Source organism: Xiphias gladius, chromosome 6 (genome assembly GCF_016859285.1).
Source record: "Xiphias gladius isolate SHS-SW01 ecotype Sanya breed wild chromosome 6, ASM1685928v1, whole genome shotgun sequence".
NCBI classification, from domain to species: domain Eukaryota; kingdom Metazoa; phylum Chordata; class Actinopteri; order Istiophoriformes; family Xiphiidae; genus Xiphias; species Xiphias gladius.
The window spans coordinates 22,961,166-22,976,891 of record NC_053405.1 but is presented as its reverse complement, the minus strand read 5'-3'; the positions used below and the strand labels follow the sequence as shown (position 1 = coordinate 22,976,891).

The window sequence follows — 15,726 nt, the reverse complement described above, 5'->3', positions numbered from 1 at the left end:
TCTTTCATTTCAACCATATCCATGCTATGTACGGTCGGTATCAGCTCAGTTGCAGGACCTCAACTCGGCCACAAGATGGAGCCTGTAGCCCACGTTGACGATCCAAAATCTTAACCTTTCAATCTGTTCCAGTAGTTTGCAGCCAAGGGAATGAGTCAGAATATCATGCCACCATTTTTATTTTTTTTTCCTTCTATCACAGCGCAGCTCTCCCTTTGATAACAAATGAGGGGTATAACGACCTATGATGTGCTAAATCTTTGTTCTCACGTGGGTGGAAGTGGGAAGATGGAAGTGCTGTGGGTAGAGAGTGATACAGTTGAGTGCAGAGAAGCTGTTATCTGACAGAAATCCTCTGCATTTTAATCTGGAGTTGAATTTTATGCTCAACAAATAAATAAAAGAACAAAGAACATTTAATTTACTGGCTATTCAAAATGTTTGTGAGGGGAGTTGCAGCAGAGGGATGTGGACCTCCAGTATTTGCTGCAGCCCAGGTTTGGGATGAAATGTACTTCACAGTAACTTATTACTCCATCATGAATCTGTGTCTCGGACAGGTGCACTTCCTCTGAGTGAATCTGGTGCTCTGCTAAAGTGACAGCAACTTATGTTCGGAAATATTTCCCTCCTATCTTTCATTTCAACCATATCCATGCTCTGTACGGTCGGTATCAGCTCAGTTGCAGGACCTCAACTCGGCCACAAGATGGAGCCTGTAGCCCACGTTGACGATCCAAAATCTTAACCTTTCAATCTGTTCCAGTAGTTTGCAGCCAAGGGAATGAGTCAGAATATCATGCCACCATTTTTATTTTTTTTTCCTTCTATCACAGCGCAGCTCTCCCTTTGATAACAAATGAGGGGTATAACGACCTATGATGTGCTAAATCTTTGTTCTCACGTGGGTGGAAGTGGGAAGATGGAAGTGCTGTGGGTAGAGAGTGATACAGTTGAGTGCAGAGAAGCTGTTATCTGACAGAAATCCTCTGCATTTTAATCTGGAGTTGAATTTTATGCTCAACAAATAAAAAGAACCGTGCCAGAATCAGCCCGCCCATCTCTGAATCAATATGCAACACAAAGGACGGGGGTAAGGCAACGGCGCTGAAATGGATATAATGTGTAATGTGTATGTCTCAGTGATTCCAGTTCGCCTTGACAACCGTAACATGGCAACAATCACTCTATATACAATCATCTCCGCTCCTTCTCTTACTGCCAAGCTGAGCTCTGTATGTCCACCTTTTCTTTCTTTTTTTTGATACCCTTCTGTTTTCGCCAGCCTTTCACTGCTTTACTGCTTACCTTCCCCACGGATACCACAGTAGCTGAGAGAGAATGAACACAGCGTGAATCATCAGTAACGTCTAACCCGCTGATGAGTTATGAACATGTGTGGTCATGACTTTATCCTCTGCTTGACCTGTGTGTTAAACGTGATTACTGCTTTTCTCTTCAGTAAGCAAAATGTGACACCTGTTGGACCATCAGAGGCCAAGGCAAATATACATGGACTTTGTCAAGACTCAAAAAAGCAATTTATTTAGCTCTCAGAGATATGAGGGTGGCAGTTAGCTATCACTACTACAGTTTATTTACACGTGTTCTAAAACAGTATAATATCCTTCTCTTCTTTGTTGTTTCGTCTTGTTTACAAAATTTGTGTATCATCCTATCGATAAACATCATCACTAACATTGTTGTCATTCCCCCTGTTTTCCACTGCTGGATGCACACGATGATCACCCACAACATTGTCCTGCCATCACTCTGGCACCTTTGCACCCACATCCCCTTCTGTTACTCACATCTTCCTCTCTTGTCCACTAATTGCTGTATCACTCCCTCTTCCTCTCTTCGTTGGTCTACTGCATCACCTCCAGCTACCTCTGTAACCATCAAACTCCCTGCGGCTTCCGATCACAGCGCCCCCAGGTCGTGGCACGAGCGGGACTTCTGCCTCAGGAACTTGCCCACTTCTCGCTCTCGCGGGTACCGGGGCACCAGGCTGGACAGGAAACGTTTGGCACGGGAGGTGATGCTTTCGCGTTGGCCGCCTCCGCTCAGGTCCTCCGCATTGGTCCCCGGGGGCCACGGAGACTGGCCCCTGGCCAGACGCACCGCACACTCCAGGAGCTCCGGGGTACGGTGATCCAGAGAGGCAGAGATCTCCAGATACAGACAGTTGAAGAGGGCGGCGCTGGACATGGCCTCTAAGGGAAAAGATGGAGAGGAGAGAGGACAAGATGAATAAAGGCGACTGTCACGGCTTTTAAGTTTACATTTAATGTGACATCGTGCAGTGTCATCTGTTGCAATGTTACAGTGTCTCTGAATCTTTGTAGCTATTTTGCATTATTATAAAATTTCATATGATACCCCTCCTTTACCACCATGACACGGCGTCCAACACTGAAACCCATTTAAACAGCCAGAAGTACATAATTATACTTTTTTTTTTCTGTCCATTTTAGCAAATAGACAAAATAACAGAAACACCTTTCAATACAACACAACAGCCCTGCAGTCAAAACCAATTTAGTATTTGATCATATTTTATTGATTTTAAACAAAAAAACACAGAGAACAGTACATAACAACCAAATTTTTTAAGATAATTTTTCACATCAAGGAAAAAACTAAAATATAGTCTACAGTCCATTATATTCTGAGTTGAGTTTGAGGCCATATTATGTATGATCCGGTGCTTATAGCTTATAGTAGTTGTGGTTATGTGAGTACGCTTCCACTCAAAGGAGCATTTACCCCTTAAAAGTTATGTTTGCAGGTCTGCAGGTAAGTCATCTACACACTGTGACCAAACCTTCAGGAACCAGCCACTGAATCATCTCATTATAAAAAAGGCCTTTATTCTTTCATCAGAGAGGGTGGTGAAGAGCGCTCTTTAGGCGAGGGTAACACTAGGAGAGGTTCCTTTGATCCAATTGTGCAAAATGCAATTACAAGCAATTACAAGGAGCTTAGTAAGAAGGTTATAGTGTGATAAGGGCAGATGGTTTGGGTTTTTTGAGACTTGCAGAAGGGTTGACACCCAGTGGCCATAAAATCTAGAGGTGCTACAGTATGCTCTGCTGCACAAAGACAACTAACTGTCAGCCACTGTAAACATGCTAATTTTTTTTTTCAAAATGATAACAGTAGCTGTTGCTTATTTAGTCACGAATATTTATTGTTGCAGAGAAATGCTAACGATTTGAAACTGAGTTTTCAGGAGCTTTGAGTTGGGACGTACGCCATATACAGGCTGTAATAGTATATGATTGCCCAGCCCGTGGGTTGTAAAACTTCATGAATGTGAACAGGCCGTGCATTCCCAGTGACTGTAATTGTGGCTCCCCTCATACTCCCACACAGCAATGAAGCTGAAACGCTGATATTTACATTTTCACATATTTCACCTCACGTTAGTGTTGATTGACACAGATAAAGCGCCACGACCGAAGGAAACCGGCGGGGGGAGGCTCATCTTACCTTGAGAGGTCACCTCACGTGTGCGAACAAGGTCACTCTTATTACCAACAAGGATGATGGGAGTTTGGGGCTGAGTCTCTCTCAGGAGAAGTCGGAGTTGAGCAGTGCGGTGGAAACTACGCCTGTCAGTCACCGAAAACACCAGGACACACGCCTCACACTGCAGAGCCGACAGGTCCTGAGGGACAGACAAAGGCAAACGCACTGTGTGTTACAATAATGAGGTGTCATTTAAATATACTATAAGGAAAGTGAAAGCTGAGTCAGTTGTTATGATAATTGTGCTAAACATTATCACGCACGACTACTTCAAGGAGTCATGAAGAGGGAAATTCGAGCCAATTTCAAATTGACTTGTAAACACTCCATGGTATCAGTGTGTCATAAAACACACTCTTATGTCAGACACATAAATACTGTTTTCAAAGGCTTACGTGCAGAATAACAGTGTAAGTGCAGTCTAGAGAAATAGCTGACAACTAAATGCTCTATCTAAAATCCCGAGTGGTTTAGTGAGGAATTACTACTGTTGATGGCAACTGCAATACACCTCCCGTTCTTCGTGACACATCCTCTCCATGCAGCAAAGAGACAAAGATAAAATGTCCCAGAGTGAATTCCTCATAGATTACGGGATAAACCTCATCCTGTCTTTAGTTGGAGCTGCCATGGTCCATCGACTTTGCATTTAATTTTGATTCAATTTAGAACCTAGCACAGACCAGAGGCAACTTTTGCACTCTAAGGAAAGACATGGATGTAACGCTGAAATTATATAAGAAACTTCCTTATAAAGCAACCATTACCGTGTCCCTCACAACAAATACATGACTGATTATACAAGGAGTAACACATATGAATCCCCACATCAAAAAAAGACAGATTGTCTCACCAGTGTGTGTATTCAGTATTTACCACACATCCACCTAAATCAAAAACATTAATGCAGTCATTTGGCACGTCTGCTCTGTGGGCAGCTTTCTCTCTCTCTCTCTCCCTCGCTCGCATCCATCCACAGAAGCCTCTGAACTTCACTCGAGGGAAAAGAGGAAAAAGTGTGCAAAATAACCTGATAATGAGCTTTCCTCAGTCAACCATATGCAGATGCAGCAGAGTTATTGTCCTCTTTTTGCCACAGCGTCTCTGTGTGCTTCGCATCAGTTCTTGTTTTAGTGCTGTCAAGTACAATAAACAATGAAATGTGCTCCAGATATACAATATGAACACCTTTGTAACATGCTGCATATGCAGTAAGCATCTGTTTATGCAATGCAGTTCCTTTAAGTTTCTTTTTCGTTTACCTTTTTTGTGTTTCACCTCTTTCCTTTGATGACATATTTTCCCTTTAAGCTAATTTTTTATTCTGTATGCTAATTGTGTAAGTGACCTTTCAAAGGTGTACCCCACCAACTGCGCAGGGCACACTGGGACACACTCATCTTCCAGTTTATTTATGACTGGATGGATGCTGTCAGTTTTTGTCAAAGATTTCTCTACACACTCAGCTAGAAATCCTGGTACTAATTCCCCTAGTGCAGCAAAGCATTATCCTGTGCAGCACACAAAGTGTTTCAAATAAAGAAAATCAAATGAAGCAAAGTGCTAAAAATCCAAACTGAAAAGGTACATTTTGAGCTTCTGAAAACAGTTCAAGGATTCGGCAGCCTCCGGGCCCTCTGGCAGGAGCAGGTGTATATACAGTATATATACCACAGTGAAATGGCAAAAAGAAGGGCTCTGTGGCCTAAATGAGGGAGCAGGGAACAGGGACTGTGGGAACACTGAAGTGTTGTTTGGCTCACCTGTCTCCAGTTGTCATAGATAATGATGGTGCTCTCCTCGTCATCCACTGTGACTGTGCGCACATAACCCTCCCCTAAGGACAGGGAGAGCAGCAGTTAGGTCTCAGAAGGGAGATGGGTTCTGTGATTTATTCACCCGCTGCTCACTGTGTAAGGCACGGCACTGCGGGCTGCATTTCCCCTGCAATACTGCATTAGTTTTGACAAACAAACAGCTTTTGTACCATCAGAATCCACAGACGCAGTCCGGTCCATGTCCCCGGCGAGGGCGATGGCCAGAGAAGACTTCCCCACGCCGTTCTGCCCCAGCAGGGCGATCCTTAGAGGCCCATCAGGTCTACCCTCCACCGCCACGGTCAGCGTGTCGTCCAAGGCTGGGCTGAAGCTGAGCGGTGAAGCGGAAGGTCCAGCTGCACCTGATGTCCAGTCACAGTCATCATGGACAGCTTCCTCTCGTCTGAGCTGGTGCTTAATAGGCAGAGGAGTGCTTCCTCTGCGAACAGTCGGGGTGCTGGACAGAGTCATACTGTCACACTGGAGGAGGGATTGAGGGACACTCTTTATTACATAACATTTAAATCTAGTCTCTAGTCAGATATGATGTTTCTCATATAATACAAAGAAAGACAGAACACAAATTAGATACTCTGGTTATTTAGCACTGCTACGGTGCTTCCATAAAATAGGGGGATTTGCAAGCGACTAAATGGTGAAAATCTGTGCAGCAGAGGCTGTGACATCCTGGCATTTACTCCCTTATATGAGTCAAGCTTCACAAACGATGACTCCTACAATTCCCATAATACAGCTCAGTAGAATTTGTTATTAAACTTTCACTGCCCCTTAAATACCCTAATCTTTCAGACCTCATGTAACATTGCAAGTTGTCTGTCCAATATTTGGAATATCGAGCCTGATGACATAATCAGGGTTATTTTCTCAACCAGACAAAGGTCTCTCCAAGACCAAAAAAACAAAAATCAAAACAATGAGCTGAAAGATGCTAAAATGCTTCATATGAGCTCAGGTGATAATTCTCTGTAGGCTTGTCAGATTTCATATTAAACATTGTCCCAGAGCCATTTAATGCTGCTCAAGACGCAAAACAATCCCCTAAAAGTTAGATTTAGTCTAACTCGTATTTTGTAATGCATGACACCCATTCCCTTCAGCACCACTTACCTAAAACACACACACACACACACACACACACACACACACACACACACACAGAGGAAAACTGGTTCACTGGCAGTTCAATAAATCCCACCATTAGGATGACAATTTGAACATCAGACATCATCACACTCCACCCTCCACCACGTTGCCCTATAACCCGACTGGCTGGGTGAATACTAGATGTTGGAGCTGTTTGCCCAGACCTCCGTGCAGCCTACCGTGGTCGCCTTCTCCTCGTTGTTGAGCCTGTCTTCGGGCACATCTGTCGGCATCTGCAAACTGAAATTAAGCGATCGGGTATAAAGACTCCAAAAGACACAGGCGCCCCCCCCACTCACTTTATGAACCCCAGCCCAAGTAGCCCGGTATGATCTCTCACCTGTCACGCGGCTCTCGGCAACTACAAAGTAAGCACGGAGTCTCTCCCTCTCTCCCTTTCTCTCTTCCCTCCCTCGCGCGCACTTCACCTCTCTCTCTCGATTTTGCGTCTCTTTCTATCTCTCTCTACCACCACTCTCTCTCTCCCCCTGCCTCCTCAGGGCCCTGGTCCGGGTCTGCAGTCCGCACCGTCGCGCATCCCCGCTCGACACACTGACTGTCACTGGGTGGCTTGACGCGTAGATGCTCTCGCTCTCCAGATCTGGATTTTCCGCAGAGCAGACATGAAGAGTGACCCACCCCGAGGACTCACGCTCTGCACGCGTTGGCAGCAGGTGCGTGCAGCTCAGGCGGGAGGCAGGGAGCAGTATCCTGTAGAAAGATGCTCAGTGGCACGAAGCTCTCACTGACCTCTGGAAGATGGCAGCGATTTGGAAACCGGCCGCTGGGGGGCAGTATAACGCAATTCTTCTCCAAACCAGTTGGCCTTGTTTTTGTGAGTGTGTGTGTCTTTGGGGGATATATGTTTAAAATGTGTCATTCGGGTATTCCTTTAGAAGAAACAGGCATGACAACCCACCAACCTGCCCACCGAGTGTGTCGGTTTCTCGCCTCTTTTCTCTTGCGTCTTGTCAAAGACACACATGACCTTTTCCTTGACTGACTCATATACATTTCATTAAATCAAGTCGTTTCTAGTCCCTGGCCCAAGGAGTGTATATGGACATGTTTTCTGTCAGAATGTGAGTGTGGCCATGAGCGGTGGTGCGTCCCTCCCACACAAAGCCACAATAGGCTCCGGCAGTGAGCAGCCAGGGCGCTATTATAGCCCTAATCCTGCTCCTATTATACAGGCCAGAGAGAGAGCGAGAGACACAGAGAGAGAGGTAGAGCTGAAGATGAGGTCATCCCAAACAGTGCAACACCCAGGGTCACTGCCTCACTATAGAGGGACAGAGATAAAGAGAGGGATGGAGCAGGGGATGGGGCTGCAGGGCGAGCTGCAGAGAAAAGGCCTGCGGAAGACTAAGAGTGGGAGATGCTCAGAGAGATGAATGGAGAGGAGATGAGGTTAAAACCTGTGTGAAAGGTGCACAAAACACACCGCAGCGAGCCAGGTTTGGTAAAGTACTTTGTTTATTTCATATGCATATGAAACCACACTACAACAGGAGCAGGAAACCATGATAATGGCCATCATTTTTGTAATAATGTTAATTCTAATCCCAATTTGATAAAATAATAAACTGTAGGAAAGTAAAAATACACGCTAATGGAATAAAACCAGTAAAATAATTAGAATCAGTACATAAATAAACAATAAATACTGAATAAATAAGTGAATAAATAAAAGAACAGTTTATTTAACCTACACCCAAACAAAATAAATAGCTCTAATGCATTAACCCTGGCAATGATTTCATGGGACAGTTAAGAAGGTATCTCCATGAAGAGATTTTTTTGCATTTTTTTTTTTTTTTTTAATCCCTGCACCGTTAATTTTTCTGTCGCATCCGGTGTAGCCCACAGTACCCGAGTCGACAATGACCAGCTCTGCAGTGCCACATGTTGCATCAATATGGTGATGGTCCCTGTTACAGAGGTGTTCAATCTGCCCAAAAATAGCTTCTCTAGTCTGGAGAACTGGACACAACCACACAAATCATGCCACACTCTTTTTCGCCTGCTGCGATGGGTTTTCTTTGTCTCTTTCACCATATGCAGTCGCTTTATTAAGCACACTACCAGCTCCACTTCTTTGTACTTAAAAAAAAAAAAAAAAAAAAAAAAAAAAAAACATTTTTGAGAGCAAACAGCAAGTCTTTCTGTTATTGGTAATGGCGGAATGTTGCCATTTCCAACTAGATTTCTTTGCTAAAACACAAGAGCAGTATCCCCATTATTCATTTAGCACAATCAATGGAAGATTCCCATGAAAGGTATCCTTGTACATTCTTTAATCTATGATTATTCATCTTACAAAGAATAACAAGTCTTGGTGAGCTTAAACATTTTGGTAGGCAACTGTGAAATATTAGCTGGCAAATACTTAACTGCATGCCGTGGATACTTTATCCAAGCCCATATCACTCCACATCCAGCACCACTGCACTACTCAGACCTCTGCAGCTTTAGCAGCTTATTATAAAAAAAACAAAACTGCAATTTGAGCCTCAAACACTCATTTGGAGAGTACATTGCAGCTATATAATATTGCATAGTTAATATGCTCATCAATGCGCAGTGTCAGGGACTATTGATTCGTTTTAAAGCTTTTTTGATTCCATTTTCATTGTTGTATTTGTCCACTGTTGCACTGATATCACAGGCAAAAGATCTCGAAGAGCTCTCAGCCAGTTTTTGTGCAACTATCATTCACAGTGAAGAAAAAAACTGAGTCCAAGAAGCAGCCTAGAGTCGAGTCTAACCCTATGAATAAACAGTCAATTCCCCTTTAATCACTCAAGGGTGGATTTCACAGTTGTACAGCCCCAAAACTGCCTGCCAATGTCTCTCTCGCATTGTCTTTCTCTCTTGCACACACACAAACACACACGCGCACACACACACACACACACACACACACACACACACACACACACACACACACACACAGACACGCAAGCACGCACGCACGCACGCACGCACGCACGCACGCACGCACGCACGCACACACGCACACACACTCACACACTCACACACATACACATCCTTCTTTTCTTCTGATTACTCATCACTGATTGCTCCATCTTGGCTGGGCTTGCCCCCCCCCACCCCCCACCCCCACTTTTGTGGATAAAACTCAGAGGAAGTAGTCAGGGGGCGGGGAAGGTGGGTTGCTGGTGCGGGTCGGTGGGGCGTCGCCGCTGGTGCCGTGGTTCGTGCTGAGGAGCTTCTCATAGCGAGCCTTGTAGGCGTCTCTCTCCCTCAGCACCCGAGTCAGCTCACACTGTAGCTGTTCCAACTGAGGAGAAGAAAGAGGAGAGGAGATGATCATTCCTCTGTGCTTTGCTGAGACACAGAGCAATGATGCTGGCTTATTTTTCATGGCATATTGTGTCAGGAATGTAAGCTTGGGGAATTTAGGACCGTCAGAATGTCAGACAGTGGCTTTGCCGTCATCACCTGCTTTAGGGGCTTTTTTCAGTGTCAGCATTTCCAAATCAAAGCTTGATATTAGGTCTAGGAGGAAGTTTGGGGTTAGATAAAGCCTGGATGATTATATGCTGGGAGAGCTTCTCAGTGAGAGTCATAAGTACAAACGTGTGTGTGAGCATGTGTGTACCTGTTGCGTGAGCACATGTTTCTCCGACTCCAGAGCGTGGCGGTGCTGTAAGCGCTTGTAGCGGCAGGACTGGGCATAGCCGCGGTTCTTTAGCGTGCGGCGCTTCTGCTTCAAGCGCACCACCTCATCCTTACTCACTCCCCGCAGGTGTCGGTTGAGCTCGCGCACTGAAAGGCTCACCAGCTGCTCATCAGAGAAGCGCTCGTTCACCCCGCACTGCTCAACGGATGAAGGAAACACACAGAGAGAATATGCTGTTCCTCAGTGTTAACTGGATACGGGATACACGCTGGAAATGACTGGAGTGTGTACAGTTAGAGGAGTGTGAAGTGGATTTATCCACACTTAAATATCTCACTACATTATGACTGGTGGACATGTGATATGTCATACTGGGTGTGTGTGCGTGTGTGTATGTGTGTGTGTGTATGGTGTGTCTGTCAGGGGGCACATTTCGGCACCACATGTCCATAATCTGTCATGTAATCTGACTAAGTGTGTGTGACAGTTATCAGGATTACGCACAGCAATAATAGCAGATATTATCATAAGCTCACACTGTGCTCCATATAGAGATCCACCTAGACATCTTGATCGACCAGAACGCAGATTTCAACCTTTATTTGCCTGCTGAAATTACATCCAGAACAGAGCATACAAGACTGAGCCTTATCAGTCGCAACTGGTTTTTCCTCCGATCACATTTAGTCATTTAAAGTGTTAGTTTTTAAATAATTCATATTTCATTTAATTGGTTTAAAAAATTAAGAATTGCCTTCTGTAAATGTTAAAAAGATGATCGTAAAATGTGTATGGAAGAACTTTAATACAAAGACACAAGTAATCCCTCCTGTAACTCCTCCTGTTGGTACCAATAAGTGAAGGCTGGGGTATGAACAGATAACGAATGACAATACAGTAAAACACATTTGTAATAATATAAAATATATCTTAATAGTAGAAGTTATACTTGTTATAGATAAATACTGCATATTGAAAGACACTTAAAATGTCTTTCTATCTGCATACAACTGCATTACAATGTGTTATAAACTATGTGTTATTAAGTGTTTATACACTGCTTATAAATGCTAAGAAATGTGTTTCTTCATGGGAAATCAAGGCTTTACGTCCTCAGAGACAAAGATTTCAGTTCACATGTTGGTGCCATGTAGAGAGCAATCCTTAAAGCGATACTTCGGATAGACACAGACATTAATAACCATGTTCTAATGTCCTAATCCTAATCCTCCACTGCACGATCTCCCTCTCCTTCCGCTCAGCCCTCTAATGCTACAAGTGCCTCTGTTTTCTCACTTTGCTTCTTTCACCTCATATAACTTCCCATGGTTTTCATTTCCTTGTGAGTCCCATTATCATAACGAGTGTCGCTCACCTAATCTGGATTGATGTGCATAAGCGTTGCCCCGTGTACCTGATTAACTTGTGGGTGGTGATGATGGTGATGGCTGCCGTGCATGGGGTGATGCGGGTGGTGCTGATGATGGTGATGCTGGTGGTGATGAAGGCGGCCCTGGGGGCTGAGGGGCTGCGGGTAGGGAGCCGAGGCGGAGGCGGCGTTGGGGAGCGAGGGAGGGCCCGATGAGAGGAAGACGAGCGGGCGATGGCACATGTCTGTCCCCTTGGTGCAGGAGATGTCGCCTCCACTGTCGCTGCTGGAGTCGCCCAGGTTGCTGCTCGAACTCTGAGAAAGACCTGGGAACTGCAGAGAGGAGGGCCACAGAAGATGATGAGGAGGCAGCAGAGGGGAGAAGAAAAAAAGTCAACTCTTTCATGGCTACACGTAAAAAGGGAAAAGAATCATAGTCTTAACACAGAGAAGAAATGACAGGTTACCTGTGAGCTGACAGCTGCAGCAGCTGAGTTCAGCAAAGCCTCCACTGCATCCTCACAGCCCAGAAAGCCATTTACCGGCCCCCTCTCTCTGTCCCCTCTCTCAGGTACCCCTCCCAAGGCTCCCAGCAGAGTGGCAGGGCCCGTCACCTCTCCTCCAAACTGTTGCTGCAGCGCTGCCAACCAGATCAGGTCCTCCAGTGAAGCTGGGGTGGGACCCTGAGGCCCGCCGTGGGCTGGGCTGCCCTCCACATTCCCCTGAGAGCCAGAGCTGATGCCGGAGGTGAAGCTGTTGGAGATGGAGAGGGGGAAGGAGATGGAGGAGGATGACGAAGAGAGGGAGGAAGAGCCCGAAGGAGGCGGGTGGGCGTCGCTGAGCGTCGGCGAGGGTGGCAGCGAGTTGTAAGGGCTGGAGCTCAAGCTGGAGTCCTGCGGAGGGTGGCTGGTGTACGGAGAGCTGGATGGGTCGTGGGGCAGGCCAGATTTGGGATATGAACATGGAGGAGGGAGTGGGGGAGTGTCAGATTTCACCTCAAACTTGAGGAGGTCAAAGTCATTCAGGTATTCCATGGCCAGAGGACTGGGGGGGAGAGAGGGCATGGGGAGGGAAGGGGAGGTCATGGCGTCTGCTGCCGCTGCTGCTGGTGGAGCCTCAACAGGGTTTTTCCGTGTGTCAGGATTGTTGGAAAGTCCACTCCTCTGCCTCAGTGCAGCTCATAGACAGCAGCAGTGGTGATGTTAGGAAGTAGACTTGTTGGTGAGTTTCCTCTGTGAGAAATTGTACGTCCCCGTGTCCTTGTCTTTGTTTCTCTTGTCCTGAAGGGAAGAGGCAAAGAAAAAGAAAGGGTGTGGGATACAGGGACAATGGAAAGGAATGGTGTAACATGTTTTCAGGTATAAGTCTGTCAAATCGACTTTTTATAAATAGTTTTTGGTACCACTTTTTAACTAGGCACCCTTTATAAAGGGTTTATATGCTGTAGCAATTTTTTTTAATTAATTGTTATTAAAATAGTACTCCAATGATTTACCATAACACAGTTAATGGGCAGTTTAAAAAAGTATAAAAATCGGTGCAGCAGAAGCAGAGATATCCTCTTTTTTATTCCACGCCTTCTTGTTTCTTGTCAAAACTTGGTGCCTACATTACCCACAATGCAACTTGACCACCAGCACTTCGATCAGAGATTTGGGTATGTTATGTTAGTAGCAGCTAATGTAGCTTTTAGCTACAGAGGTCTGGTAAGCTTATTGCTTTCTAACTCCACACCCCCTGGTGAGTTTTATTTTGTAGTCTTCAGCCCCAACTGATGGTGACTCAAGTGACATCACTTGAGGCACTTTATCAGATTTCAAACAGCTCCCTCTGGAGACACAAAAGACTTTATACAGTGGAAATCCCCAAGACCCGTAAACAGACTTTGAAATATTAAATCAGTGGACTTCCCCCTTAATCTTTCACTAATTCGTTATATTTCAGTTATGAGCCATTAATAAGAGGAACTTCTGAGTTGCCAGGTTGTGGAAAAAACAAGCAATTTATTGACATTAACTTATTAAGTTAATGTGTTGAGTCCATTTAAGGGTATTTCCTAAGGAATTAAAGAGATAGCTAAAAGGACAAAGCGGGTTCTCCAAAATGTAAGAGGATTTAAGGATTTTTGACAACCTGACAAGCTGTAAATTGTTCTCATTAATGGCTTCCAACTGATATATCGAGCATTAGTGAATGATTTATTAACCACTAGTAAAAGTCTTATTTACAGCTTATAAACTCTTAATAAAGACTAGTTGGAAATTGTTACCCATCTTTTATTCTGAATATTTGCTCCTGTCATTGTGTGAATTATTATACAAAGAGCTTCCTATAACTCAAAAAAAGTTCAACATTTTGTCTGAAGTGTTTTTGCTATGTTTGTGCTTGTTGCATGATTAGCAAAAAAGCAGTTTTAAAGATGATCTAACTATAAATGCTTTGAAAAAAAAGGTGGTTCTGACTTTGTTCAACTTGAAGTCAGACTGTGTGGGTCTGTATGAGCAGGTACAGTATGTTTGTGCGTTATATTAAGTAACTTATCTGCAGCACATCCCCCATGCCCACCATCTTATACACACATGTATAGGACTATAAACGCATGCACGCTCACATACACGTGCATGTTTACTGTACGGACAAACCAGGACATCTTGGTTCCAATCAACTTTAACACCGCACTTGAAACTTTATCACTCACTTTTATTCTATAAAACGGACAAATGATGATCCTCACGTTCCCTTATTGTAGCCAATAATTCCAGATCTCATCTCTTAATTTACTGAAAGAAAGACTGTCATTCTGTGAGTGAAAAAATACAGTCAAATGGTTTTGTTTATCCAAATTTAAAAAATGACCTCATCTTCTGCCTAGTGGTTCATTTGTCTTTATGTAGAAATTATTACAGGTTATTGCCCTAATGTAATCACACACACAATGGATATATCATGTAATATTTCTGGAAAGATCTGCCTACTGAACAAATAACCGACTGAAGCGCAAGAATTCAAAGGGCTTAATCATTTTTGACAGAAAGATCCACAAGTCTCAGAGACCAAATCCAATTATCAGCAGGTTCAGACTTTAATCCAGGGACTTTCTAAAATGAATCGAAACACATTTTTATACAGCCAAAGGGATGGAAAAAAAGTTCATTTTTAGCTGAAGCGAAAGTTGACTGTAAATGTTACATTTCAAAATGGAAGAACTTGTTCTTTTTGATCTTTTTTTACTCACATTCAAGAGCAAAAAACTTTTGTTTCATACGGAAACAGACTAAAAGTTATGTGAAAACACTGTAGAGTATAGAATAGTTATCTCTTTTCAAGTTGACAAATAGACTAAACCTTAATCTAGCAAAGTTAAACCATTCAAACACAGCTGAACAAACTGAAAAGACAAAGTATCTCCTCAGAATATCAATGGAAAATTCAGTATTTTCAATATGCTAGAGGTAACTACATCAAAGAAAGCAGTTTCCTCCAACAGCATTAATTATAGGCCTTCAGATAATAGTTATTATGATTAAAATGAACATCTAATTAAAAATCCACCTTTGACTAGTGCCTCTGGTGCACAGCTCATTAGTTTTGCCTCCCGTGGTTCAAAATGGATTGTAAAAGAAAGCAAATAGTGACAGGGCTCCATGGAGGCCTCAGTCTGGCTCCAGACCAAAGTCATGGCAAAAAGCCGGTCAAAAAACAGCGACAACACACACACACACACACACACACACACACACACACACACACACACATGAGAGAGAAAAAAGGAGAATGAAAGCAGGCTGAGATAAAGGCCTGGCATGAGAGATGTGACAGTCAAAGAGAATGAAATGATCTTACCGTCGGTCATAGAGATGAAGGATGGTTACGAGCTCTTTTCTACATCCCCACCAAACACACACACGCACACAAAAATAATCGACTGACTGGTTGACTGACACGTTTGGAAAGAGGCACAGAGGAAACAGAGTGTGTGTGTGTGTGTGTGTGTGTGTGTGTGTGTGTGTGTGTGTGTGTGTGTGTGCACATGTGAGTGTGTATAGCACTCTGTCACTGAGTGCCACTGCCCCCTTTCTTTCTTTCCCCTCTGCTGCAAATCCCTGTTTGCAACAATCCCCTCCTCTCTCTCTCTCTCCCTCTCTCTCTCTCTCTCTCTCTCCCCCCATATCCCTCTCTCAGGGTTCACAGGCATG

The 15,726-nt window shown here is 44.2% G+C and overlaps 2 protein-coding genes across 2 annotated transcripts; both read right to left on the bottom strand.

The window, feature by feature from the left end:
- Positions 1 to 1,923: 1,923 nt before the first annotated feature.
- On the bottom strand, positions 1,924 to 6,751 carry LOC120791157 (GTP-binding protein REM 2-like). The gene is made up of 5 exons (XM_040129360.1): positions 6,695 to 6,751; positions 5,522 to 5,831; positions 5,298 to 5,371; positions 3,496 to 3,673; positions 1,924 to 2,216 (listed from the first exon to the last, which is right to left on the bottom strand). The coding sequence occupies exons 1-5, from the start codon at positions 6,746 to 6,748 to the stop codon at positions 1,924 to 1,926; spliced, it is 909 nt and encodes a 302-aa protein (XP_039985294.1). The 5' UTR covers positions 6,749 to 6,751.
- Positions 6,752 to 9,657: 2,906 nt separating this feature from the next.
- On the bottom strand, positions 9,658 to 12,615 carry nrl (neural retina leucine zipper). The gene is made up of 4 exons (XM_040128609.1): positions 11,998 to 12,615; positions 11,576 to 11,863; positions 10,141 to 10,356; positions 9,658 to 9,819 (listed from the first exon to the last, which is right to left on the bottom strand). Exons 1-4 carry the CDS (start codon positions 12,613 to 12,615, stop codon positions 9,658 to 9,660), a joined length of 1,284 nt encoding a protein of 427 aa, XP_039984543.1.
- Positions 12,616 to 15,726: the final 3,111 nt, after the last annotated feature.

Coding starts and splice junctions, on each gene's coding strand:
- nrl (XM_040128609.1), bottom strand. CDS start 12,615: ATGACCTCCCCTTCCCTCCCCATGCCCTCTCTCCCCCCCAGTCCTCTG. Junction 11,864..11,997: donor CTGCAGCTGTCAGCTCACAG/GTAACCTGTCAT, acceptor TCCTCTCTGCAG/TTCCCAGGTCTTTCTCAGAG. Junction 9,820..10,140: donor AACATGTGCTCACGCAACAG/GTACACACATGC, acceptor TCTTCTCCTCAG/TTGGAACAGCTACAGTGTGA.
- LOC120791157 (XM_040129360.1), bottom strand. CDS start 6,748: ATGCCGACAGATGTGCCCGAAGACAGGCTCAACAACGAGGAGAAGGCG. Junction 5,832..6,694: donor ACGAGGAGAAGGCGACCACG/GTAGGCTGCACG, acceptor TCCCTCCTCCAG/TGTGACAGTATGACTCTGTC. Junction 3,674..5,297: donor TCTATGACAACTGGAGACAG/GTGAGCCAAACA, acceptor TCTGTCCCTCAG/GACCTGTCGGCTCTGCAGTG.